General features: G+C 40.8%; 1 protein-coding gene across 1 annotated transcript in view; it reads right to left on the bottom strand.

The window, feature by feature from the left end:
• Positions 1-27,665, bottom strand: part of SLC9A2 (solute carrier family 9 member A2) — a 96,546-nt gene that overhangs the window by 7,136 nt on the left and 61,745 nt on the right. The window contains exons 4-8 of the mRNA XM_021680285.1: positions 25,507-25,724; positions 24,907-25,109; positions 14,289-14,378; positions 13,429-13,499; positions 6,764-6,925 (exon numbers count right to left, since the gene is read on the bottom strand). Of these exons, the coding sequence (XP_021535960.1) occupies positions 6,764-6,925; positions 13,429-13,499; positions 14,289-14,378; positions 24,907-25,109; positions 25,507-25,724 (744 nt within the window). The remainder of the gene's footprint in view (positions 1-6,763; positions 6,926-13,428; positions 13,500-14,288; positions 14,379-24,906; positions 25,110-25,506; positions 25,725-27,665) is intronic.

Raw genomic sequence — 27,665 nt, 5'->3', positions numbered from 1 at the left:
AAATCTAAGGCTTCAGCAGAACAGACTTCTCTAGATATAAAGGATCCATTTTTGTCTCAACCTCAATTGCTCGGATGAGTTTTTAAGAAGCATCTTCTTAGACTGAGGCATTGTTGTTTAGACATCTGTCTGAGTTTCTAATCAGGTTATTTGATCAGCAAAGTTAATTCACAGAATTTTAGAAGGACTTATACGGTCAAGAGGTAACAATCTTTTGGGGATCTGATATTCTTATCTTCTCCAACAAATGTTTGTATAACTCTAGAGATAAGTGCACAACTACCTCCCTTGTTTATGCTTAAAATATATTTTATTGGGATATGATTCAAAAGAGAAAAGCACGTGACTCTTACACGTACGGCTCAATAACTATCACAACTGAATGTACTTGTATAACCATTACCCAAGTCAAAAAACAGAACACGAACTAAAACCCCAGAAACCACATCATATTCCACCCCCCAACAATCACTACTTCGCTCCCTCTTTGACAAAACAACCACTATCCTAACTTCTGAGTTGACAGAATAGTTGCACCTGAACTTGAACTCTATATAAATGGAGTCTTACCTATATAAATGGAGTGTACCTACTATCACAATAGGTAGTCAGTTATTGATTGATTGATTGATTGATTTACAATAGGTAGTCTTTTATTTATTTTTATTTTTTAATTTTATTTTTTTTAAAGACTTTATTTTTTTTATTTATTCATGAGAGACAGAGAGAGAGACAGAGGCAGAGGGAGAAGCAGGCTCCCCGTGGAGCAGGGAGCCCGATGCGGGACTCGATCCCAGGACCCTGGGATCATGACCTGAGCCGAAGGCAGACGCTTAACCGACTGAGCCACCCAGGCGTCCCATACAATAGGTAGTCTTTTAAATTTAGCTTCTTTTGCTTAGCATTGTGTTGGAGATTCATCTGTGTTACCTCACGTAGCTGTGGTTTGTTCATTTTATTCACTGTATAATATCCCACTACATGAATATATAACAATTTATCCATTTTACTCTTGATGGGTATTTGCCTTATTTCTGAATTTTGGATATGACAAACAATGCTTTTATGAGTATTCTCATATATATATTTTTGAACACATATGACTATTGATTATTGACCATTTGGATACCCTATTTTGTAAACTGCCTGAACAAGTCTCTTGTCCATTTTCCCATGGGACTATCTTTTTTTTTTTTTAGACCTTTCTCAGTTTTATGTGAGGCAAGTATCTTCTTCCATTTTATGGCTTGCCTTTTCATTCCTTTAATGAAATATTTTCCTATCACAACAGTAACAGGATATTCTCTCATATAATTTTCAAAAGCTTTATTGTTTCCCCACTCCCATACATACCTATGATACTCCCTGGCTTGATATAATGTGAATTACTGTTCAATTTCACTTTATCTCCATATGGATCCCTAATTGCCCCAGGGCCATTTTTTTAAGGCCATCTTTTCCCTACTGCTTTGTAATGTAAACTTTGTCATTAATAAGTATCCATACATGTGTGGGTCTATTCCAAACTCTTACTTTGTTCCACTGGTCTATTTGTCCTTTTGTCTTTGTTCAGTATCACATTGTCTCAATCACGGGAGCTTTACAGAAAGTCTTGCTACCTAACAGTATAAATCCTCTAAATTTGTTGTTCAGTTTTGAAGACAATTTGTCTTGGTTAATTTGGGCCCTTTATATTTCCATAGAAATTTTAGGACCAGACTGTCTAATGACACACCCACACACAAACACATTGGGATTTTTAATGGAATTGCTTTGAATCCGTAGATTAATTTGAGAAGAATTAAAAATCTTATAATATTGAGTCTTTCTTTTTAGTAATACAGTCTTTATCTGTTTTGGACTTTCTGTGGAGAGGTTTCACACATATTCTCTAAATTTCATTTTGATGTTTGATATTGATGTATATGCCTCATAATATTATTGTAAATTAAGCATTTTTTAAATGTCACTTTCTATTTGTTGATACTTATGAAAATTACCCACTGATTTTTTTTTTTACCATGTATTAAGAAACCTGGATAAATTTACTTATTATGTCTAATTATTTATCTGTAGGTTCTTTTGGATTTTCTGTGAAAACAATCAAGCTGTTTGGGAATAATGAAAGCTTTACTTCTTTCCCTATCCTTAATCTTTATTTATTTATTTATTTTTTGCTTAGCATTGGTAAAATATTCATAGAAATAGTAATAATAGGCATCTGTGTTCCAGATCTTAGTATCAACCTTTCAACATTTCAACATTAAAAATACTATTTGCTGTAGATTATTTGTGAATAAACTTTATCAGCTTGAGAAAGGATTTCTTCTATTCTTAGTCTATTTAGATTTTTTTTAAAAAATCAAGACTAGAAGGGCCCCTGGCTGGCTCAGTTGGTTAACTGTCCGACTCTTGATTTTGGCTCAGGTCATGATCTCAGGGTTGTGGGATCGCGCCCCGTGTCAGGCTCTGAGCTCCGTGCAGAGTCTGCTTTGCCCTCTCTCTCTGTTCCTCCCCCTGCTTGTGTGCTCTCTCTCTCTCTCTCATAAATAAATAAATGAAGTCTTTTAAAAAAATCAAGAATAGACATTCAATTTTATCATATAATTTCTCTGCCTCTATTACAGATAAATAATAACCTTTGACTTTTCTTCCTTTATTCTGTAAAAGTGGCAAATAACTGATTTTTTACTTTTAAGCTACCCTTATATTCCTGGAATAAGTCAAAATTATTGTGATGTATATCTTTTTTATATATCTCTGGACTTGGTTTGCTAATATTATGTTTATAATTTTTACAGAAATATTATAATTTTCCTTCTGTATAAGTGTCTTTGCCAGGCTCAATACCAAAATTATGCTAGTCGCATAAGGTAATTTGGGAAGATTTCCATCTTTTCTTACTTTCTGAAGAAGTCTGTGCAAGATTGGTTTTATCTCCTCCTTAAATGTTTGGTAGAATTGACAAATAAAGCCATATGGTCTTGGGGTTTACTCTGTGGAAATATTTCAATTACAGATTTATTTACTTAATACTTAGAGTACTATTCAAACTTTCTGGTCTTTTATGGGTTGAATTTGTTGTTCCTTTTTCTAATTTCCTAGCATGGATTATTGATTTTCAGCCTGACTTTAACATTTTCATTAAAGGTTAAAAAAATTTCCCTTTAAACAATGCTTTACACAAGTTTTCATACGTCGCATTTTTCAAAATATTTTCTGATTTACATCATAATTTGTTTCATCCAGTTTTTATTCAACTTCTAAATAGAGGGATATTTGACTTTTTATACTATTTTATATTTTATTTTGTTTTTGATTCCCTTCTGGTAAGGGAACATGCCCTATATGAAACTTTTAAAGACTTGATTGTTTATTATGTGGTTGAAATCTATATCTTTACTGAAAGACTGTCTGCTTGTACTATCAGTTTATAGGAGAAGAGCAATACAATAATCCACTATGATTAGGAGTTTGTGTATTTCTACTTGTGGCTCTGTCAAGTTTTGGTTTATAGATTTTGAGGCTATGTTATTATTTGTATGCTAATTTAGACTTTTATATCTTCTTTTAGAATTAAACCTTTTATCATTATGAAATGAATCTCTTTATGCCTAGCAATATTTTCCTCATAATGTTTACATTTTATGATAATAATTACACAAACTTTCTTTTGTTTAGTGCTTCAACAAAATACCTTTTTTTTTTTTTAAAGATTTTATTTATTTGACAGAGAGAGACCCACAGTGAGAGAGGGAACACAAGCGGGGGAGTGGGAGAGGGAGAAGCAGGCTTCCCGTGGAGCAGAGAGCCCGATGCGGGGCTCGATCCCAGGACCCTGAGATCATGACCTGAGCCGAAGGCAGACGCTTAATGACTGAGCCACCCAGGCGCCCAACAAAATACCTTTTAATCAACCTTTCACCTGTAAACTTTCTGTACTATCTCTTATAGATGGAAGTACTATCTCTTATAAGCAACATCTAGTGAGTTGTATATTTTCATCCATTCTGATCATCCATCCTTTTAAATGGAATAAATTTATATTTAATGCAATTACCTTTGGGTTCAAAACTATCATCTTACTATTTTCATTCTATTTGTTCTATAATTGTTTTTTCTACTTTGTTGCCTTTTTAAATTTTATTGTATTTTGCTTTTTATTTCCCTATTCTGTTAACTTGTTACATTCTTTTACTGTTTTTTAGTGGTTACCTGGGATTACAACATTAGAATACAACAACGCCAGTCACCTCCCTCCAATTTATAAGCTATTTTTGTTGTTAATTTTAATTCTATTTACATTCAAAACCCCACAGACATTATTATTTTATGCAATTACTATTCATTTAGGTTTTACAAATATTCATCATTTCCATTATTTTAATTCCTTCCTTAATCTCCAAGCTTCTCTTCGAGACTCTTCCTTCTTCTGTCTGAAACTTTTTATCATTCAATTTAGTATGATGGGTTTTTTTAATCTGAAAATATTTTTATTCTACTTTTTTTAAATAATATTTTAGCAGGATATGAACCCTAAGTCATCAGTCACTTTCTTTCAGAATCTGGACGATACAAATGGTTTCCATGGCTTTTGTTGCAAAGGGTTTTTTTTTTTCTCTCTTTTGAAGAAAATAGGGTCTCTTCTTTCCTCTGATTATGTTTAAAATTTTCTCTTTGTGTTTTTGACTTGTAGCAGTTTTACTAGCATTTGGTTTTGGTTTTCTTCTTATTTAATCTGCTTAGGGCTTGTCATAGTTCATGTCTTTTATCTATTTGGGGAAATGCTCAGTCATGATCTCTTAAAATACTATTCCTACTAATTTACCTCTCATTTCCTTTCGGAACTTTTCACAATATCCCATATATTTCTTATTTTGTTTTCCATATTTTCCAATGTTTTTTTTTTTCACTCTATTCTTCATTCTGATTATTCTTTCTTTCCTATCTTCCAACCAATCAATCGATTCTCTCTACAGCTGTGTCTAATCTACTTGTACACTATCAAATGAGATCCTAAATTTAGTTAATTTTTAGCTCAACTATTCCATTTAGATCTTTTTTATTTATATCATCTCTATGACAATGTCAAAAGTGTTGATGCCATTTTCCTTCCTTAAACATACTTTTAATTTTAAAGCCCCTAACTCAACTATCTGAAACCCACTTGTGTCTGTTACTAAGGTTTTTGTTTATCTTTTTCTCAAAGTTTCCAATAACATTTCCTTGTCTACTTATATGCTTTTGACATTATATATGAAAAATCATGGAAGTAGTTTAAGACTCTTTAAAATCTTATTTTCCTCCAGAGAAGATTTAAGTTTATTTCTCTCAGTCAGCTGGGATAAAAGTAATATCAATCTCAGATAATTTAAACAATCGTGGATTGAGATAATTCTAGGTCAGACTTCTTTCCTTTGAGGGTTAAGATGTAGAATTCTGAAGTAATAACCTATAGCTGAGTACAAGAGCTCCTCCTTCTTGGTAGGTCCTAAATTCCAATTTTATTCTCGAAGACCAATCAGTCTGTCAAAACTTTTGTTTTAGCCTTTTAGACTCTCAGATAATTTCTCTGTGATCCAGGGAGAAAAGGGCACTAAATGCCAGTTCCATCTTCTTGGACTTCCCTTTTCTGTTGACTCTTGGCCAAGAAATTCCTCGTTGTACTGGTACAATGATTTGGAGTTTCCTGTCTCATTTCAGCTCTCCCATAGATAGCATTTTAATTAGGTGACATGTATTTTAAATGTACTTCAAGCTCATCAGTGAAGGAAGAAATCAGCAGAACCTGTAATTTCTGTCATTTTTGTGGCAGGGAAGGATGGATGTTTACATGATAAAATGACCTACTGTTAACTGAGTGTTTACAGTTCTGCTACGGATTTGCTATAAGATTTTGGGTAAGTCACTTTACATTCTGAATCTTCATTTCCTCATTTTTAAAAGTAGGGAGACAGACTAGATCAGTGGCTCTCAAACCTGACTGCATATTGGAAATATCTGAAGAACTTATAAATAAAATATACCCATATCCGGGCCCCACCCACACCAGTAAAACCCAAATCTCTGGTGGTAAGGCCCGGGTATGGGTATTATTTAAATGCTCTTAAGATATTTTTAATATGCAGCCTATGTTGAGAATCCCTGTACCAGATGATCACTAATGTTCTCTACAAGCCTTAAACTATGACTGTATGAGAAATCTATATAATTACATGCATATTTACAATCACACACATCAAGATATTCCATTCCAAATTGCTTGCTAAAGAGGCACCTTAACAAAGCAATGAGTTACCGCAAGAAAATATAACAGGGGCGCCTGGGTGGCTCGGTTGGTTGGGCGACTGCCTTCGGCTCAGGTCATGATCCTGGAGTCCCGGGATCGAGTCCCGCACCGGGCTCCCTCCTCGGCGGGGGGGTCTGCTTCTCCCTCTGGCCCTCCTCCCTCTCATGCTCTCTGTCTCTCATTCTCTCTCTCTCAAATAAATAAATAAAGAAAAGAAAAGAAAATATAACAAAGACACAGTCGTCTTAAACATGACAAAGTATTTTCTGACCAGCCAGTTCTAAAATAACACAACATGATGCGACCTGGGGTGACGTAAAGGAAGGTATACATTTCTAGGGTTCACAGTTTAACCAGAATCTCATTCTTCCGTGAGGTCTAGGACATAGGTGAAATTTGTTACTCTTACTGGTGTCAAAAAACTAGAAAGACGGACTTAGTGGTAGTAACTTTTATTTGCAAAATGGTACTTACTTCAGAGAGGCAAAGGAAGGAACCGCGCTTATCATCCCCGTCTCCGCCATCTCGATGGCATGTTTTATTTCCAGCTTTTTATACAAAGACACAATGCTTGACTTGGGTTGGTTTTCCCGAATCAAAAGCTTCCGCAGGTATTTGTCATCGAACTTCTTAAACCTGGAAATAAAGAAAATCCAAGCTTCAGTTAATTAATACTACATTGACCAGAAAAACAAAACAAAACAAAACAAAAAACACAAGCCTGTTTTTACCATCATTTCTACCACACCCAGGGAAAAACTGAGTAGTAGTGTTTTGCTTGTCTGCTCAATATATATATTTTTATATGTGCATACCTGAATATATGTGTATATAAAATATATGTGTATATAAATGATACTACTGGTACATTTTTGTATATAGCCATGATATACATATATCTAATAATCCACTAATTATAGATTAAAATATGTATATCTTTAACATTTGCAATTTTGCTGCTTCTCTTTTCAGCGACATTACTCAAAAGTGTTAATACTTGGGGCATCAGGGGGGATCAGTCGGTTAAGTGTCTGCCTTCGGCTTAGGTCATGATCCCAGGGTCCTGGGATCCAGCCCCTCATCGGGCTCTCTGCAGGAAGCCTGCTTCTCCCTCTCCCACTCCCCCTGCTTGTGTTCCCTCTCTCACTGTCTCTCTCTCTCTCTCTCTCTCTGTCAAATAAATAAATAAAATCTTAAAAAGAAAAAAAAAAGAAGTGTAAATACTTCCTCCAATTCCTCTCTGATTTTCTCTTGAATGTTCACAAATTAGGCTTTTGCCCCCAATACTCTGCTGAAGCTACTCGTATTGAGGTCATCAGTGACCCCACAGTATAAATCCAATGGCCAGTCATTGGCCCTCACCTTTCCTGACCTCTCCTGCTTAACACGTCATTTTCCAGAACATGACACACCCCTGGGCTCCCTCCTGCCTCTTTCTCAGCCTCTTTTGTCGGGTCTTTCTCTTTTTTCTGGCCTCTTGATGTAGGAGTGCCCAGGGTTCCATCTTGGCCCTCTTTACCTCCACTTGCTCTCTGGCCATCTTGCCCAGTCTCCTGATTTTAATGGCTTCTCTGTGCCAGTGACTCCCACATCTGTATCTCCTGCTCCAGTCTCGCCCCCAAGCCCCGGAAATGACTATTCAGCTGCCTAGTCAACATCCCCACCTGGATATCCAGCTCTCAATCTTGATGTTCCCAGATTGAACACATTTTCTCCTATAGTCCTCGCCATTTCAGTTAATGACCACTCCACCAGGTCAAAAACCCTGATGTCACCTTTGATTCTTCTCCTTCTCTCACATTCCATGTTATGGCCTGAATTGTGTCCCCCTAAAAATTCACAGATTGAAGTCCTCACCCCTCGCACCTCAGAATGCGACTGTATTTGGAGACAGGGTCTTTACAGTGGCGACTTCGTTAAAATGAGGCCATGAAGGCAGGTCTCAATCAAATATGACCGGTGTCTCTATGACTAAAGGAAATTTGACACAAACACACCAAGAGGCAGGAAGGAGACCACCTGCAAGCCAAAGAGAGAGGCCTGTAACCAATGTTTCCCTTACAGCCCACAGAAAAAACCAAATCTGCTGATACTTTGATCTTGGACTTCTAGTCCCCAAAACTGTGAGAAAAAAAGACAATAGGAGAAAATAAATTTCTATTGTTTAAACCACCCAGTCTGTGGTACTTTGTTATAACAACTCCTATCCACTCTATTGGCAATTTCTGCTAGTTCTACCATCAACACACACACACACACACACACACACACACACAATCCAACCATGCCTCACTACTTCTACACTCCTACCTCTTGGATCTACCCCGGTCCAAGACATCATCATCCCTTAATGGATTCTGGCAACAGGCACCCGACTGGTCTCCCTGCTTCCACCATGCATTCCTACAGACTACCCTTGACACAGAAGCCAGAGTGAGCCTGATAAAATATAAGTCAAACCATGTAAAACCCTGCATCTCACTTGAGTAAACGCACAATGACCTGGGGGCCCTACACAATTTGGAACTGCGTCTCTTAGCAGTGCGCTTCTCACATCCAGCCTCACTGGTGTCCTTCCTGCCCTGGAAGCTCGCCAGCTCTGCTCCGACCCGTGGGCCTTTATACCCAGTATCCCTTCCACCACGAACACCCTTCCCCCACACACCTGCAGGGCTCAGTTTAAATCTTTCCTCTGGAGTCACTTACCAGAAAAGCCTCTCCCATCCATCCCATTAGAACTGCATGCCTTGTCCCACCCCCTGAGCTTCCTATTCTACCTGCCAGCTCTAATTTTCTCCATAGCAATTATCATTTTCAAACACGCTCTATAATTTATCTTACTTTCTGTCCCCTAGCACTAGAATGATATATATGGGCAGAGATTTGCTTTTTTCCCAGTTTTCCCTTATCACCAGTGCCTCGGACAGTGCCTGGCACACTATAAACACAGATAGTAGAATGGATCATTTGGTCTCAGTTCCTCCCCGTATCCACACCGTCTGCCCTATTCCTTGGCAATGTCCTTCCACCACGGCCCAGGTGACCTGCGCTGTCCTATTTCCTCAATATTGTTCCCTGCTCTGGTCAGTGGGCTGTAGCAGACATGACAATTGGGGCAGAGGCTTAAAATGGGTTTGTGTATTGAAGCTTACCTCTTTTGTTTCTATAATTACCATGAGAAGGATATGTGTGGAGTGACTCCTTAGTCCCCGGACAAAGGTGAATGCCACATGAAGCAGAGTTCAGTCACTCCAGTCACATCAGAGAAGCCCAGCCGGGATCAGCTGACAAAACCAACCAACCCCGGGAAGCATGAGCAAGACCAGTCCACAGCAGCCCAGCGCAGCCCAGAGCCTGGACTCTCAGACTCGTGCGTGACTCATGCACTTTAATAATGTCACTGTTGTTTGAGCAGCTGAGTATCAGGGTGGTTTGTTATGTAACACTATTATGCCAATAGGTAAGCAAAACAGCATGCAATGAATATTTGTTGAGAAAGAAAAAAAACGCATTATGGGGATTACCATAAGCCCAAGGAGGTTTATAGGTACACCCGTGCTATGAAAGGAACGATGTGAACCCACATTCTTGGTACTAGCCCTTTGTTCTACACTGGAGGGCAATAAACAATTAAAGAGTCCTCCTTTTGACTGGCCACTACGTGAAACAGGGGCCAAGTTTTTTCTATGTTTATTCTGAATTTCACACGAGGCTCATTGGGCTAGGACTCCTGGCAGCAACGCATCTTTTTAAACTTCTGTTATTCTTATTATTGTTTTGGCTTTTCACTAGAGAGAAACAAAAGAAAGAATAAGCATTAAGGGCAAGGGCATCTAATTTATAGGAACTGTGCACTTTCTTTGCTTTATTTTCACGCCTTTCATTTCTCTGCCAACCTACACCTAGGCACTCTCTCTCGCCCTCATGAGACTCCTTTTACCAAGTTTGAGAAACTTCCCTACTCAAAGGTTTAAGCCTTACCCTTTCTCAAAGGATCAGCTACCTCACAAATTCTCTGGCAAGACCACTAGAAAGCCACAGCATTAAGGATTCCAGAGGAAATGGAAAGAAACCCAACATACCTAAAACAATCCACTTCTTTATATGTGATCTTTAGTAACATCAACAATTATGTACATACCAGAGATAGGATCTGAGCAGAGCTAATTTTAAGAATGACCTGCGTCAGCACCAAATTCCTCCATACCCACACACACTTCCCTGCTCTACCTGTGATATCCAGTGGGCTTGACAATCCAGGGAATTATTTTGAAATTTACCTGGAGAATGTCATGCATGGAAATATACAGGGGTTGGGTGAAATATGTACACTGCAGAGAAAAACCTGAGACACGTAGCAATATTACCTTTTAGACGTGAAATCAGACTTGGCTCTGCCATCTTTAGTATTTATAGTCCAATTAGCCTGGCAGCCTCTAGATGTTTGCCTGGAACAGACTCATGTACCCCAGAGAACAGAGTATCTCTGCCTGAAAGACAGGATGTAACCAGACTTTCTTTGACGTTCCTTTACCTGAGGTTCCAGACCAAAACCACATGACCACAGGGTCCACGACTTCTTCCTAACACTGCCCCAGGGATGCTGACCTGATTCCTACACCTGCTCACGTCTATATCCCCGTTTGGGAGGCAGAGGAGTGGTGTAAATCCTTAACCCAATTTCCACTTTGGAAAGGAACCAGCTGTCCTGGGTGACTGCTCTCTCTTGTCCCTCCAGGGAAGGACTGATGGAGGAGGGAGAAAAGTGATCGGGTGGATAGGGAGGAGGTAGGTGGAAAACGGGCCTGGCTGAGAAAAAAAACAGAGGAAGAGAGGCAGAAAAGTCTGAACCGCTGACTTGGCAAAGACAAGGACCCGTCTTTGTTAGGAAGGTCCCGAGGACATAAAGCAGGGTAGTGCGTAGAGAGTACTGTGCAGCTGGGTAGGGTTGGTTCTTTCATCCACCCCCTGCCTGCAAAAATGTGAATCCTGCCCAAGATAAATGGTCCTTTTTTCCCCCCTATTTTAGCAATGAAGATTTTAGTTTGCTTTATTACTTTGTGCTCCCACATAGCTAACTGGATGCTCTCGCCATACAAATAACTATTTTTTCTTTGCTTATAAAGTAAGGCTAGGTCAAAGAGGCTTTTCTACATTAGTAAACAGTGTGGTCAGGTTTGTAAAGGGTGTTTTAGCACTTAGAGTCTCTGTAACTCATCTTATTACTTAATGATAGCACTCACTCACACACACACACACACCCCCATTGCTGTGTTGCCTTTATTATATTGCAAAATTTTAGAGTCCTGAGTTCATGGTTTATACTTCTCCTATAATCCAGCATCATGGCAGAACATGTGAACAAACAGTAAGCACTCAAAACCTCCCTAATGTTAAATTACATAAATTGGTAGGTTGGTCAACTTCACATAAATTAGCAGGGGGGAGGGAAGGCATCTATTAGCAAGTTAGGAAAGCAAAGGCAAGAGAGTAAGAGGAATCTACCAAAATATAGTTTAAATCTGTTGTCTGTCTCCTTCAAAAGGCTTTCCTAACCAGTGATGTGCTGATAAATGTTAACAAATTGTTTTATGGGGAAAAAAATAGGCCCTGGTTTATAGCATTTGTCAGTTCCACGGCACATGGAACACGACTCCGGCTACCCATGTGGATGGCACTGAATATGAAGTCAGGAGGAGAGGCACACGGTCAGCTCCTGGCGATTGGGTGAGCTGGCTCCTGTGCTCCGTGGTCCCCAACCCTGCTGTCCGAATTAATCCTGAAAGTCTGTTTTTCAGTTTATATGAAAACATGTATTTAATTCTGCCTGGATAGTGTACCTTGCCCATTTCAACTACAGGATCCTTGAAGAGGGGCGCCTGGGTGGCGCAGTCGGTTAAGTGTCTGACTCCTGCTTTCGGCTCAGGTCATGATCTTGTGGTCACGGGATCGAGTCCTGCATTAGGCTCTGTGCTCGGTGCAGAGTCTGCTTGAGATTCTTTCTCTCTTCCTCTGCCCCTCCCCACTCTTACTCGCGCACATGCGTGCTCTCTCTCTCTCAAATAAATAAAATCTTTAAAAAAAAAAAAAAAAAGATCCTTGAAGAGAGACACTGAATCTTATTTATCCACCACAAAGCTTTTTTTTTTTTTTTTAATACTTTATTTATTTATTTGACAGAGAGAGACACAGAGAGAGAGGAAACACAAGCAGGGGGAGTGGGAGAGGGAGAAGCAGGCTTCCCGCCGAGCAGGGAGCCCGATGCAGGGCTGGATCCCAGGACCCTGGGATCATGACCTGAGCCTAAGGCAGACGCTTAAGAACTGAGCCACCCAGGCACCCCTACCACAAAGCCTTTAAAGGTTAAAAACAAACAGAGATAGATAGACACATTATATAAGCACACATAATCTTTCATATAAGTGCAGCTTTTAAAATATTTATTTCTATTTGTTATAATATTTGTATTTAAAATTTATTTGTAAAATACTTGTTAGTCTATTTATATTGTCAGGTGCTCCGAAGCTCTGCATTTGACAAAGCCCCTCGACATGTGTGGGACAACAAACAGTAACAGAACCCTCAGTGCTTCACCAAATAGAACTATGTTCCTCAGCCTCCCTTGCAGTGAGAAGAGCCCGCATGACTGAGTGCTGGCCACAGAAGGCCAGGCCATGTGTGTAACTGGAAGAATTGTGTGAAAGCTTCTGGTAACTCTAGTTAGGAGGAAGCTAGTACATATCCTTTGTCTCTTCATTATCTTTCTTCCTATGTGTAGCCTGGAATGTGCGCACGATGGCTAACGCGGGAGCAGCCATTCTGGTCTAAAAGGCAATCTTGGAAATGGAAGTGGTTCGTGGATTGACCAGGACAGAAGCGTCCTGGGACCATGACAAGTCTGTGGAGCAGAGCTCACCTATTACACCTACATTGCCTACAGAGTTCTGGCTTTTTACAGAAGAGCAAGATAAGCTTCCATCTTGCTCCAGGTCTCTGTGATTGCTGAACTTTATCTCAAAGTACATACTACAGCACAATACAGGAAAGATTTGCAACACAGAAATAACACAGGTCAGTAAGTCCTGCTTCCAGAGTGAGCCAGAGCCCCTTCATACTATAATGGCATAAGACCTTCTTACTTGTCTCTCCAAAAGTTGTGACCCCAGTGTCCACAAACATCTTCAATCCCAGTCTTCACATGATCAAAAAACTAAAACAGAAAAAGTAGGCTACTGATTAATTTTTACCTGAAATCAGTAATTTGCACTCTACTTATATCATGCCTACACTTCAAAGACCCTGACCGTTTTTGCTTTTTTTCTGTTGCTGGGTTTTTGTTTGTTTTGTTTTGTTTTGTTTTTACTAAAAGCAATGAAACAATGATTCCTCTCCAAATACACTGATTTTATTATATTAATAATAGGCAATTCTCAGGTTATTTTTCTCATCATAACAGTTTGCTCATAATTTTGGAAAATATGAAATATGGTGATAATTTTCCAGTAGAAACATTTTCAGATTGAAGGAAGTAACAAGAGGGATTCCTTGTTCCTGGGTTGCCTGGGTGGCTTAGTTGGTTGAGCATCTGGCTCTTGGTTTCCACTCAGGTCATGATCTCAGGGTCATGGATTGAGCCCCGAGTTGGGCTCTGCACTCAGGGGGAGTCTACTTTGGGATTCTGTCTCTCTCTCCCTCTTCCTCTGCCCCTCCCCTGGTCATGCTCTCTCGCTCGCTCTCTCTCTCTAAAATAAAATCTTTAAAAAACAGAGGGATTCCTTGTTCCCCCATTCCCAGGAGGTCTAGCAGGTTAATTTGGAGAAGCCACTGTACGGCTGTGCTCACACCCCCCCGACTCAAGTCCTTCTTGGCCCTCTCTCCCTTTTACCCTCTGCCACTTCCCTCTCCTTCAAGAAATGAGTGCCAGAATGTCAAGCTGTCGACTGAATCCAACAAGTTTTTCTTTTATCACTTAAATCATTATTACTACGTTAACACTTACCCGGCAATGGATTTCTTCACTGACCGCTTGCTGCTTCTTATTGGACCTCTTAACATCGAGAAATTCCACCAGTGGTCGGATGGTAATTCCCTGCACAGAAAAAAAAAATAGTGTATCTTCTTATAGAATTAAGTGAAAAATTCAAGAATAACTTTTATTCTCCTGAGCTTTGATAACCAACAAAAGATATCCTCCTCTCAAGATTTAATACAGTACATGTAACACTTTATTTTTCCTCCTCTCCAATAACTGGCACATTTTCATAGGGCCATGACCCAACATGTGCTACTAGAAACCAAACAATGGACAAAGTTCAAGAAATTGCAAACTAATTCTAAGTAATTCTAAGAAATAGAGAAAGAAAGAAATTCCAAGAAACAATAAAGTATTATCCAAATCAGAGGAATCACCTACTTGCATTATCCATAGAAAACTTTTCAATAATTCTTATATTCATTAATTTATTAAGACCATTTTAATGGTACTTCTGCTAGACACATGTTAGGGTCTTGGCATTTGGGATACAAAGATAAATAGTTAAGGCACTCAGTTCTAGGCCTTTGTAGTTTTATAGGGAGAAGGATATGCCAAAAATAGTTACAGAGTAGGCAAAAGGAAGGATGAGAGAGACACAGGAAGCCAGTCCAGAAAGGCCTCATAGAGAGGGAACAGTGAATAGTAGTCTTAAAAGATGTCAGAAGCATATCTTAGCGGGGACCAACCACGAGCAAAGAATCAGCAGTGAGAAAGGGTACAGAGGGGTTTGGGCACGTTTGTGAACTTGGAAAGTGGAGAGAACCATAAGCTATTTAGTAACCTAAGAAAAGAAGAAAAATTTCCTTAACATGATAAAAAAAAAAACATCTGCCAGAAATCTATAGTGAACATCTGACTTAATAATTAAACACTAAAAGCCTTTCCATTAGAACTAGAGATAACACAAGGATACTCTTTATCTGCTATTTGACACAGTTCTGCATGTCCCAGTAAATTAAATAAGAAACAAAGAGGTAGAAGTATAGATACTAAAAATGAAATAACAAGATTTTTGTTGTTCATGAGTGATCTAGTTTTTGTCCTAAAATATCTAAGACAATCTCTTTTCATTTAAAAATACCAAGTTTAATAATGTGATTAGACATATCAACATATACAAATCCGTCCCATATGCTAATTTTAAAAAAGAAACAGAATAAACACCTACATGAGAGAGAATAGATATATATATTAGTGTGTACTCATATATAATAATGTATAAAATATATATAGTATACTATACAGACACTAACTATATACACTTATATAATCTATCCATGTATATATATAATATACAATCCTATCATGAAATGCATAAAATCTTCACAAAAAGAACTACAAAACTTACTAAAAGGATATTCAAAAGATCTGGGTTTTAAAAAGACACTTCCTGGATGGGATTACATAACGATATCATGTTGACAATTTTATCTCAGTGCATGCAATACAATTCCGATACCTATTCCAAAAGGATTTTTATTAACAGAACTTGAGAAGTCAGCTCTAAATTAGTCGGGGGCAGTAAAAGTAACCAGGAAAATTTAGCAAAGTAAGAATGATAGGAGAACTTAGATATCAAAACAATCAGCTAATATACTTAAAATTACGAGATACTAGCACTAAAACAGGCCAAGTGACGAGGGGGTGAGAACATGGGGTCAAGGAAGATCCCAAAGACTCCTGCATGGTAGGCAGGTGGCTGGCCCTTCTTGGCATGGGGAACACATGCATGGGGGCAGTAAGTGGATTTTGGGGGGGTGGGGAGGGATAGGTACATTGAGATATGTTCCCTGTCATGCATTTGATTTCATCTTACCTCTCTGCATGTCTTTATTCAGGAATGCTTTTGATAATATAAACTGTGACACACACACACACACACTTTTTAAGGGAAGTCATTCACTGTGTTCCATCAATCCGGCTTCAGGCATTTTTAAGCTTAACTTTAACCTTCTGGAGTGTAAACTGATTTTGACCAAATTTAGTAGAAGACACACCTTACATCCTATTTGCTTTTCAGTCTGTCACTTTGAAATAACACAGGAGGTAATAAACAGTTTTCTAATCAACACGTATCCTGTCATTTTTAACTTACGTAAATGAAAATGGGTATAAACATGGTTTACGGAGTTGGGTGATTCCACTGAACTCCAGATTCCATGAAGCCACTGATTTAATAACCACTCCAGGAAAAAAAAAAAAAATCAACAAAATCAATGCAATTTTGAAACTATATAATGTGTTCTAAGGACGCTAACTGTTGTTTTGCATGCTTTTTCCCTATCAGTATCCACTTAGGAAAAAAAATAAGTGAGGGCCCAGCAGTTGTAAATACGGGACATAGAAATAAAGATAGGACACAGGCCCCAATCCGGATGTTGACTCCTTCCACTGGACAGATAATCTAGAGGTTAGGGCACTGTCACAAATAAAACAACACTGATCAACTACAGGAAGCAAGTATGGCCTGGTACCTAGCGTAACCCCAGCTTCTAAAAATACAACATATTGTAGTTTATAACTAATACAATTTATTGGTTATATGCAACGGATCACGGACACTGTCTTTGAACAACCTCTACTTAAACAGCTCCTTTCAGAGTCTCCTATTTGCTCTTTGAAGTATTTGCAGTTGTCATGTCATGTCAACGGGAATGATCTGATAGGTTCCTCTCCCTCCCTTCTTCCTTCCTTCCTCAATCCATCTATTTTGGAGGCAGAGTACCTGGCATCTGCGAACGTCATATTAAGTTCCCCAGGCTGGGTGCTATCCTCTAGGAGCCCTGGGTCTTGGGTTGGGAGAAATAAAGGAAAAGCACAAACAAAAACAAAAACAACAGCTAACCTTTGAGAAGGCACCTTATTTTAACCACACTGGAAAATTTCCAGTTCAGGTCACCTGCGAAGCAACCTTTGATATGCCTTAGAAAAACAGCTTGTCACCATCCGTGTAGGTTAAAACAATAAGGAAACGCCTTGGTTTTCCATCAAACCACTGAAAACCGTATTTGCAAAGGGCAAGTGATGGGTTCCCCCATTCACTTGGCTTTGGCACAATACGCACAACACCTCGGGGCCAGACCTGAAGGAAGGGAATCATTTAACCGCAGGCACCACCAGGCAGCCAGCCCGGTGAGCTCTGTTTTTTCCACCCTGTGCAACCTCTATCTCCACCTGCCCGCTTCTGCAGACACAAAAAAGAACTGCTGTCTGATGAAGTAATGAGCATTCTTTTGGTTTGAGCTTTTGGAAGAAAAGGATTTCTTGTTTGGTTGGGTTTTTTTTATTTCATTAAATTTTGCACACACACACACAAAAAGGTGGGAGGAACTGCCTTACATTTCTCTGCTGATCTAGTAGACAGTGTCCAGAAAAACTCAAAGAAACTCTCTAACAACAACAACAAAAAGTCACTATCATTGCTCCGCTATCCCATATCCTCTGTAAGGCCTTGCTCACATTACAAACTTAATTATAGAGATCATAAGCCCGGCTTAACAGGTGGTATTTATCTTTGAATGGGATAAGTGGGCAAGAACCATAAAAGTGTTCTCGGGGGGTGCTCACGCTCTTCACGCCACAGTCTCGCGGCCTCTGTGTATCCTTCTTTCCGGACTTAACCACACTGCACAGTAACTGGCTCTCAGACGTCTGTCTCTTCCCCTGAATCATGTCTTTCTCTTTCCTTGCCATCAGTGTTTCTCTCTACTGTCCCACCAGCATTCAGCCATGCTACTCTGGCTCCCATCTTCGCAAAACACAAACAAAACCCTCCTCTGGCTCATATTCTCCTCTTGCGGCCACTCCTTTCCTCTCCCAGACCTCAGCAGACTTGCCTTCTATCTCCTGTCTGTCTCCAATCTCTCTTTATCCTTCTCCCTGGAATCCAACTGATGGGAGTTTCCTCACCATCTGACCCCAGCACTCTTGTGAAGATGTCCACTCATCACGGACTTGCTGCATACAATAGTCCGCTCTTTGTTCCCACCTTGCCTGACCATGCACCCCATTTGTCACAGTTGCTAGAACCCTCTCCTTCCTCAACACTCTCTTCACTTGTGTGGATGAGCCCCTCTTGATGTTTCTCCCATTTTACTATTCACCTTTTTCATTCTCCTCGACTGGTTCATGAACGTTTTCTTGACTTCTCAATATTGGTATGCCTCCTTATTTATTCTCTCCCTATGCTCACTCCTGAATTGTTTCTTCCAGACTCATGTTTTACAAACCATCTATATACCAGTGAGTCTCAAATTTCTATTTCCCACTCTGGCTTCTCCCATAAATTCTAGACCCATACACACAATTGCCTAGTCAATATCTCTATTTGGATGTCTAATAGGCAATAGGCACGTCCAAGATATAGGTGTCCAAAACCAAACACCCGATTCCCCACGCTTCAAACCCAATACTCCACTGATATTAAATTAAACATCACCTTCTTTTACCTAGTTGCTTAGTCACAAGCCCTTGCAACTATCTTTGTGCTTTCTCTTACATCCTAAATTACTCACCTACATTTTTTATCTTAAAAAGCCCTGATCATCTTGCTCATTTTATTGTAGGACCAGAATGAATTTTTGTTAGTTCCACTGAATTCCACTTAGTAATGGTATATGCTAATTAAATATAGGAATGTGTCATTGTTACACGATATACATATCTTAAACACGACCACTCATTCAACAAATGAAAGCACAATGTCTATAAAATAGTTGGCATCACCGCCCCAGTTTGACAGGCTAAGTCAGCAGAGGTATTTTTTTTATTTTTTATTGGGAGGAGGGGCAGAGGGAGAGGAAGAGAGAGAGAATCTTAAGCAGGCTTCATACCTAGTGCAGAGCCCCATGTAGGGCTTGAGCTCAGGACCCTGAGATCATGACCTGAGCTGAAATCAAGAGTCAGATGCTTAACTGACTGAGCTACCCAGGTGCCCCCAGAGGTATTTGATTTTTGGGAAAGGCCAGCCCACCCTGGGTCCTGAGTATCCCACACACTCTTGCAGGGGGCGCCCATGATGCAGGGCTTCAACTGCCTTTACCCAGGCCACTTTTCAGGGTTGCATTTGCAACAAGCAATATTGAGAGATGAGGTAATGTCACCCTCGAGACAGAGTGATAGATCCTCCAGCTCAGTGCCTGTCTCCTGTAATGCGACCCGCCACATGTGGGGACATCCATCCTGGGCCCTCGGTGGGGGGACCTGGGGTGTGGAACACTGACCCAAACCAACACGAAGCTCTGGCTACTGCTTTGGCCATGAGTAATAAAGCCCTTTGTCTATGATGCAGGAGTCAGGTGTCCTCTGCAAGCATCCATGGAAGTTTTACAGGCAAGTTAAACTTGTTAACTTGCAAATAGGGTAAAATCCCAGATGCTTCACAGTTCTAGACAATGACTTACAATAGACACAACATGGATCTGTGGTGGAGGCAGAAAGAGACTGTCCTCTTTTGAATTCCAGTCAACCTTGCTACCTGATGGGCTTCTAGATAACCACCGATGGATTTCCAGAATTCGGAGGATCTGCTTATGATCATAGGGATTTATTAAATAATAACCAGATTGTTAGTTGTTCTGCAATCATTTTTCTTTTCAAAGAAAAGAAATGTACATCAAAGGGCATTGTTTTTCTTTCTTCTACAGCCATTTTACTTAATGTTATAATTAAAACAGCAAATCATCAGGTTAAATCATCAAGTACTATGTTTACGTACAAATTTCTTCTCTACTGCCTGGGAGGGAGGTACCATTATCGAGAAGCTGTTCTAGACAATAACTATCAGAATATCAACCAGAAGCTTAACCCAGGACAGCCTTACTCCAACGTCTGTGCTTCCTACTACTAGACTCTACCTTGCCCCCAATCTAAAATATAGTTTTAAAATGAGAGACAGCTTACATTTTATGTAATATTACCAATCTTATCTAAAAGAAAATGAATTCACATGAGCAAGGAATCAGAATTGTTTACTCATTCAATATTCCACAAGCAACACTGTATTCTGGTAACATGTTAATATGCTTCATCAAGAGGCTACTTTCCTAATTAACACCATGATTCAAGGAATGTTAAAATTCTCACTATAAGTCTAGGTGTCAGATAATAAACCATATGTCACACGGAATTCTATTTTAGAAGATAGTGCTAACGCAACAGTATTAGGGATGGAAGAGCTCATCATACAAGAAATGTTGAAATCAAGGGGAAAGACACTTAGAAGTTGAATGATAGATCCATCAACATAAAAGTTGTCTCTTGAAAAAGAATGCATAGCCCTTAATCAGAAGGCAAATATTATGCATGGATTATAATTAATTATTTCTACTATATTTATAACCCATTAAGTATTTTCTTTCAGGATTCTTTCCCTGAGTTCCTTAATTATTGATGTAGTCTGGAAAAAAAGATCCTTTCTGAAGGGAGTATGTGTGTGTTTGTGTGGGTGTGAACGTGTGTGTTCATAACCCAGAACCACTTAAGAGCCAGGTCATTAGTCTCCAATCTGTGCACACAAAAGGGTGGGCCAGACAACAGTGGCAGGAAGATTACACTATGGATGGAACTACAGAAATTCCTCGTCCCCACGGGCACCAGAGAGAGCTTCGCCAGGTTAGTCTTAAACCTAATCGGAGGAGAAGACTGCTCATGATGTATGCGTATAGACTCCAAATACTGACCCCCCCCAAAATCTCTGAAAGGTAAATTTGATATGCTTACAATACCAAATATAGCCAATAAATCTAGACTATTCTGTCTGTGGCCTCTGATTTTTCATTTGTCACATCAAAAATTCTGTTAAATTTTGCTATACATGCTATTCATTCAAAGTGGGTGTGTAGGCTTTGAAGACGGGGAATCTAAATTTCACCTATATCTTTTGGTTGATTTACAATTCCCAAAAGCCAAGATATATGAGTATAATAACAAGACTCTATATTAATCACCTATGTCCACATATGCATTGAATAATAGTATACCTTTCTGCAATACTTTCCTTTTTCCTATGTATGCTATGTTTGTTCTGATTGTAGAAATGTCATTTTATGTCTCTGTTGAATCTACTAACTAAAAAATTTGAGCTTGTTGGGGCGCCTGGGTGGCTCAGTCATTAAGCGTCTGCCTTCGGCTCAGGTCATGGTCCCAGGGTTCTGGGATCGAGCCCCGCGTTGGGCTCCCTGCTCCGCAGGGAGCCTGTTTCTCCCTCTCCCACTCCTCCTGCTTGTGTTGTGTCTCTCTCTGTCAAATAAATAAATAAAATCTTTAAAAAAAAAAAAATTTGAGCTTGTCTTTTGTATGTGCTCTCCTGAATTACATCTTCCTATTTTGTCATTTTTTATTGGATTTTACAAATGCACGTGTCCATGATGTTGGGGGAGGGGGCCACTTCTACACTGTAGATATCTGAGAAATACTTGTGTGGATAACAGCAGCTGATATATTCATCTCCAAATGACCCAGTTCCTAGTTACACTAGACTGACATGGTTCTATTTTTGTATTTGACACCTTAAGTTCTGCGAGCACTGAGGAGTCCAGAACACTGACTAAGCCTTGCTAGGGCTCGCGGGGAGTGCTAAAGGACAGGGCAGCTGCCTAGGAAAGGCGATGAGTCACTCACCCCCTCCTGAATTTTCCCCTCAAGCCTGCTGCCCTAGGATTCTCCAGAGAGATTAAAAGGCTCAAGGCAAAATGGATTCAATGCACAATTTTGCCTCAGGTAAAATGTGGGAGTAGCAAATTGGATGACTTTTTACAAGGATCCTATAAACTCTTTAATAAAAAGATAAAGACAAGAGCATTCGCTTCTCCTCTACACCCAGGTGTCTCCCTGAGTTTAAGAAGGACATGGGATATTTGAACCAAAACTAGCATGTATTACTATAACTGAAACTGTTACTAACCGCGACCTGGTCAATAATGTCCTCTGAGTGAAGTCAACGGAGCTCAGTAGGTCTGAGCTCGTCTGTGGGTCAGAGTCCTAGGCTCAAGTTCAGCTTCTGTCACTCACTTACGTGTGCCCTTGGGTCTGTCTCCTTTCTCTCTTTCAGCCTCACGGGGCTCATTCTCAAAGGTCTGTTGTGAGGAATGAAATGAGATAATACATATGGAAAAGGCCTTGTCTGAGTTCCTGGCACAAGAAAGCCATCACTGATGGGCCCCAGCAGCAGGAAGGTGCTGGTGACAAAGACAATAACAGGAAGTGGCCACTTCTTGACTTAGGACAGGCGCTCCTGAGGCATTCTTCTCCAGGATTCCTCTCATAGGACAACCCACTGTCGCCAGCCCTGGGAGGTATGAATGGATGAAGGATGCACTGCTTTTTGGGGAACTGATCAGTGGCAGGAGGAGGGGCACAGTGAGTTACAATACTCAACTCTTACTATGCACTTCCTTTAGAGTTAACATTAAACTGGTTCCTGTTTCACATTTTACTATCTGTGTAGACGTGAGAGAGGCACTGACACACAGGCTCATTGCCTCAGTGTCCTCATCTGTAATTCTGTAATATGGGAACAATAACAGTGACTCCTAGAGTTCTGTGCCATAGAATTGCTATGAGGAATAAATGTGATCATATAAAGAGAGCTTAGATCTGAGTCAGGCACCTAGAAAGCATTCTGTGATGAACTGTTAAACAATTTTTCTTCTTTTAAAAGTACCTCCTAAAGGGGTGCCTGGGCTGGGCAGTCAGTTAAGCACCGGACTCTTGGTTTTGTTCAGCTCAGGTCGTGATCTCAGGGTCCTGAGATGGAGCCCTGCGTCTGGCTCTGTGCTCAGTGTGGAGTTTGCTTGTCCTTCTCTCTCCTTCTCTGTCCCTCCCCCCACCCCTGGCGTCTCTCTCTCTCTAATAAATAAATAAATCTTTAAAACAAAGAATAAATAAATAAAAAGTACCTCCTAAAAATACATAATAAATAAATAAATAAATAAATAAATAAATAAATAAAAACTACCTCCTGGTTTTCCCCCTTTGTCATTATCACTTGCCCTCAGGCTCCTTGGCTGCCTTCCTCTTCTCCCCAGTGTCTTAAGGTTGGGCTGCCCTAGAAACCAGTTCCTGGTCCTGTGTACTGGCTTCTTTGGTATATATTCACTCCCTTGACCATCCTGTCCAGTTTCAGCGCTTCAAATGTCAGCTCTCAGCTGTCTCCTGAACTCCAGACCCAGTACCCTGCTGCCTACTCATCCCCCTGCTTGCACGTCTAATCGGCACACCTAAGCTGGCATGCTTGTAACCAAGTCTCATCCCTTCATCCACACCCTTCGCTTCTCATGTGAGGGGAAGTCTGTCCTCCCAGCCGCTTGGACCAGAAGCCCTGGAGTCCTCAGGGATGGCTCTTTCTCTCACACCCATGTCTAACCCACTGGGGATCCTGTAGGAGTCGAGGATCTCATTCCTTCTCAGCACTGGTCTCCTTGGTGACTGCACTGGTCTCCACACTACATTTCCCAAGTCTATCCTGTCCTCTTAGCAGGCTATTCTTCAGTGTCCAGGGTGATTCTTTTACAAAGTAAGTCAAAAACACATCAGGCTTCTGCATAGAACCCAAAGGCTTCCATTCCACTTGGAGAAGAGCCAGCCCCTACATGGGCCTGTGTGGCCTTATACTATCTAGGACCCTAGGGTCTCCCTCACTGTGTTCATCCCCATCCCTCCAGCTACACTGGCCAGGAACATACTGCCTGCATACCTTTGGTCCTATCAGCCTGGAATGTTCTTTGGCTTAGCTAATTCCTTCACTATCCCCCACAAGCCTTTACTCAAATGTCATTTTTTTCACTGTTGCCTTTCATGACAATTCTATTTAGAACTGCAACTCCCCCTCACTCACTATTCTGAGAGCACCTTTCACCTTCTTATATACTCTGTAATTTACTCAGTTAGCATGTCTAGTGTCTAGCATCTGCCATCCCCTCTGGGATCTAGGATGGGGATATTTCTGCATTTTGTTCACTCATGGATCCTAAGCCCCTAGAGCACTGCCTGGCACATAGCAGGAGTCTAATACATATTTACTAAATGAGTATCTGCGAAATATAATCTCCTAAGGGCTGGCTCAGTAACTTAAAGAGACTGATTGGCAAAGTCAGGATCTTGACACAGGCCCGTGGTCTTCCTACCACACTTTCTGCCTCCCGATACTAAGCATGTGGTCACGCATCCCAGCATTTCAAGGGACACACTGCTATGCAGTCAACGAATGTCACACTGCTGTTGGAAGGTCGTCACACAAGTAGCATTTAACGAGTACATTTCCTAGGTCAGAGAGTTAGACAAATGACAAGGATTAGCGAGCTCAGTTCATAAGTTTCCAATAGTAAGCTTAGATCACTAAGCTGAGTTTCCTTAAATAAAAATGCCTGCGTGTGGGCCAAGTGACCAGATTGGATTCCCTTAGGCCCCTGCACAATCAGGTGACACCAGGAAGCAGCATTTCCCCTGACATCATAATTACCAAAGCCGCAACACACCTTCACCACTTGGCCTCTTGTGGAAGGCGTCCGTTATGATAGCCTGAACGATCTCGTCTCCTCCCGGTAACCAGAGAGACTCTGCCGGGAGAGAGAAGCTTACTCACCAGGATGAAGACAGTAAAGAATATGACAACAATGGCCGCTGTAATGAACAGCTTCTTCCGGGGAAACACAGCAGCCGGGAGGAGAAACACCAGCGCAAAGCAGATGGCACCTCGGAGCCCTCCATAGGCGATGATGAACTGGTCCTTAAAGGTCAGGGGGATCGTCCGGAACCAGTTGATGACCTGAGTCAGGACAAAGACACCTGAGAACAAAAAGCAAAACCAGAGAAAACAGACTGTGTGAGGCCAGAGCATGAAACTAGGAAGGAAGACTCATTCTCGGTGCTTCTGTGACAGGGAGAAGTGTCTAATAAGCCCCACAGTCTTTCCCCTTTTCCTCTGCTCTCGGGCATTTGGTGTTCAGGGATAACGGCTGAAAATGTGAGCTCAGGGAGGCCAAGAGACATCAGTGTGACTTATGGCAAAGTCATGAAGGTATTTGGGGATGAACAGAATCCATGAGGAATGGGGGAGAGCGGGGGAGAGGGAGAGGGAGAAGCAGATGAAGCAGCAGCAGCCAAGGGGAGGGATGGGAAGCAGCAAGCCCCATTCTTCTAGTAAGTGCTGCCGAATATTCCTTCAGGAAACAAGCACCATTACCCAGCGCTCGCCAGATCAGACAGAAGGCAAGAGTGAAGCACACGAAGGCCCAGTTCCACTCATGGTTCTTCCCGACGGTGGACACGCCCATGAAGATGAAGATCAGGGTCTCACTGACGCTGCTCAGCATCTTCATGAAATACTTGATGGTGGTGTACGACTTCTGAGATACGTTTTCTTCCACATACTTATTCATAGTCATTGCACAAGCAGTGATTCTGCAAGGAAAGATATAGCTTGACAACGATCCTAATCAGAATAGAAGAGTCAACACTTAAGAGCTGAGTTATGGCTCTACCCTTCTTCCCAACACTGTAACATTACTGATTGATTTGTATAAGTGAATGTGATTTGCATCATTGGACCCCACTATCTCTGGAGGTCTTCATCAATACCTATGGCTTGAACTTCTCTGCTCTGCCCAGCTTTGTAGTCTATGGGCATCGGCACCTGTCAGCATCACAAATAGAACAGGTCCACAATATATTCAAAACCCACTATCTTCCTATAAAACCAGTTTTGTTTTCTCTATTGCTCTAGTGCCTAAAATGCTAAGGTATTGCCTACAATGCTAAACTTGAAACTGTAGTCTCACTGGCCTTCTCTCCCTGCCACACCTCCTCCATGCCCCCCACTCCACCATCTCACTGGTCACCAACTGTTTTCAACCCCTCATCCTGAGTATCTCTTGGACCTACTTCCACTTTCTTTATCCTAATGCCTTAGTTTCCACTTCTGGAAAATTCACAACATATTTATAGGCTCTGAGATCACCTAAAGAACAGAAACCCCTTTTCCTGTTTCCCCCAAAATCTTCAAAACTCTGGGACCACAGAGCTCTGGTTTCCCTTCCAACGGTATCTATTTTAATAGAGCACGTGCGCACACTCTGGTAAGGGAAGGGCTCTAGGGTCAAGTCCGTGCTCCTAAGCTGGGTGGCTGAAGCTCTTTACACTCTTCACTCAGTGGGCAGATCCAGTTTCACCTCCTATCCCCTCTCCACCCAGTATACACCATATGCTTCGACTGTCTGTAATTTCCCCAACATGCCCTGCTCTTTGCTATCTTCTTGCCTTACTGTGTGCATAAGCTCCTCTCTGTCTGAAATGCTACCCCTGCCCATCTCAAATGCCCCCTCAGAGGGAAATTCAGTATGAACTGGGTGACAGCTCATCCTAGGTTCCATCTAAAGAGACACCGATACTAGACATCAGCTGTAGCAACATTTTTCTAGATATGTGTCTTGAGGCAAGGGAAATAAAATTTAAAAAAACCCACAAAAAACTACTGGGACTTCATCAAAATAAAAAGTCTCTGCACAGTGAAGAAAGCAATCAACAAACCAAAGGACAACCTACTGAACAGGAGAAGATATTTGCAAATGACATGTCCAATAGAGGGTTAGTATCCAAAATATATAAAGAACGTATACAACTCAATACCCAAAAAACAAATAATCCAATTAAAAAATGCTCACAAGACATGAACAGACATTTCTCCAAAGATGACATACAGATGGCCAATAGGCACATGAAAAGATGCTCAACATGCCTGATCATCAGGGAAATGCAAATCAAAACCACAATGAGATACCACCTCACACCTGTCAGAATGGCTAAAACCAAAACCGTAAGAAGCAACAAATGTTGGTGAGGATGTGGAGAAAGGGGAACCCTCGTGTACTGTTGGTGGGAATGCAAACTGGTGCAGCCACCATGGAAAACAGTATGGAGGTTCCTCAAAAAGTTAAAAATAGGGTGCCTGGGTGGCTCAGTTGGTTAAGTGACTGCCTTCGGCTCAGGTCATGATCCTGGCCAGGATCGAGTCCCGCATCGGGCTCCCTGCTCGGCGGGGAATCTGCTTCTCCCTCTGACCCTCCCCTCACGCTCTCTCTCTCTATCTCATTCTCTCTCTCAAATAAATAAATAAAATCTTTAAAAAAAAAAAAAGTTAAAAATAGAACTACCCTATGATCCAGGAATCGCACTAGTGGGTATTTACCCAAAAAATACAAACACACTACTTCAGAGGGATATATGCACCCCTATGTTTATAGCAGCATTATTTACAATAGCCAAACTATGGAAGCAGCCCAAGTGTCCATCTATAGATGAGTAGGTAAAGAAGATGTGGTACATACATAAAATAGAATATTATTC

Source organism: Neomonachus schauinslandi, chromosome 10 (genome assembly GCF_002201575.2).
Source record: "Neomonachus schauinslandi chromosome 10, ASM220157v2, whole genome shotgun sequence".
Lineage (NCBI taxonomy): Eukaryota > Metazoa > Chordata > Mammalia > Carnivora > Phocidae > Neomonachus > Neomonachus schauinslandi.
The sequence above is the reverse complement of the archived record's forward strand: the minus strand, read 5'-3'. Positions and strand labels throughout refer to the sequence as shown.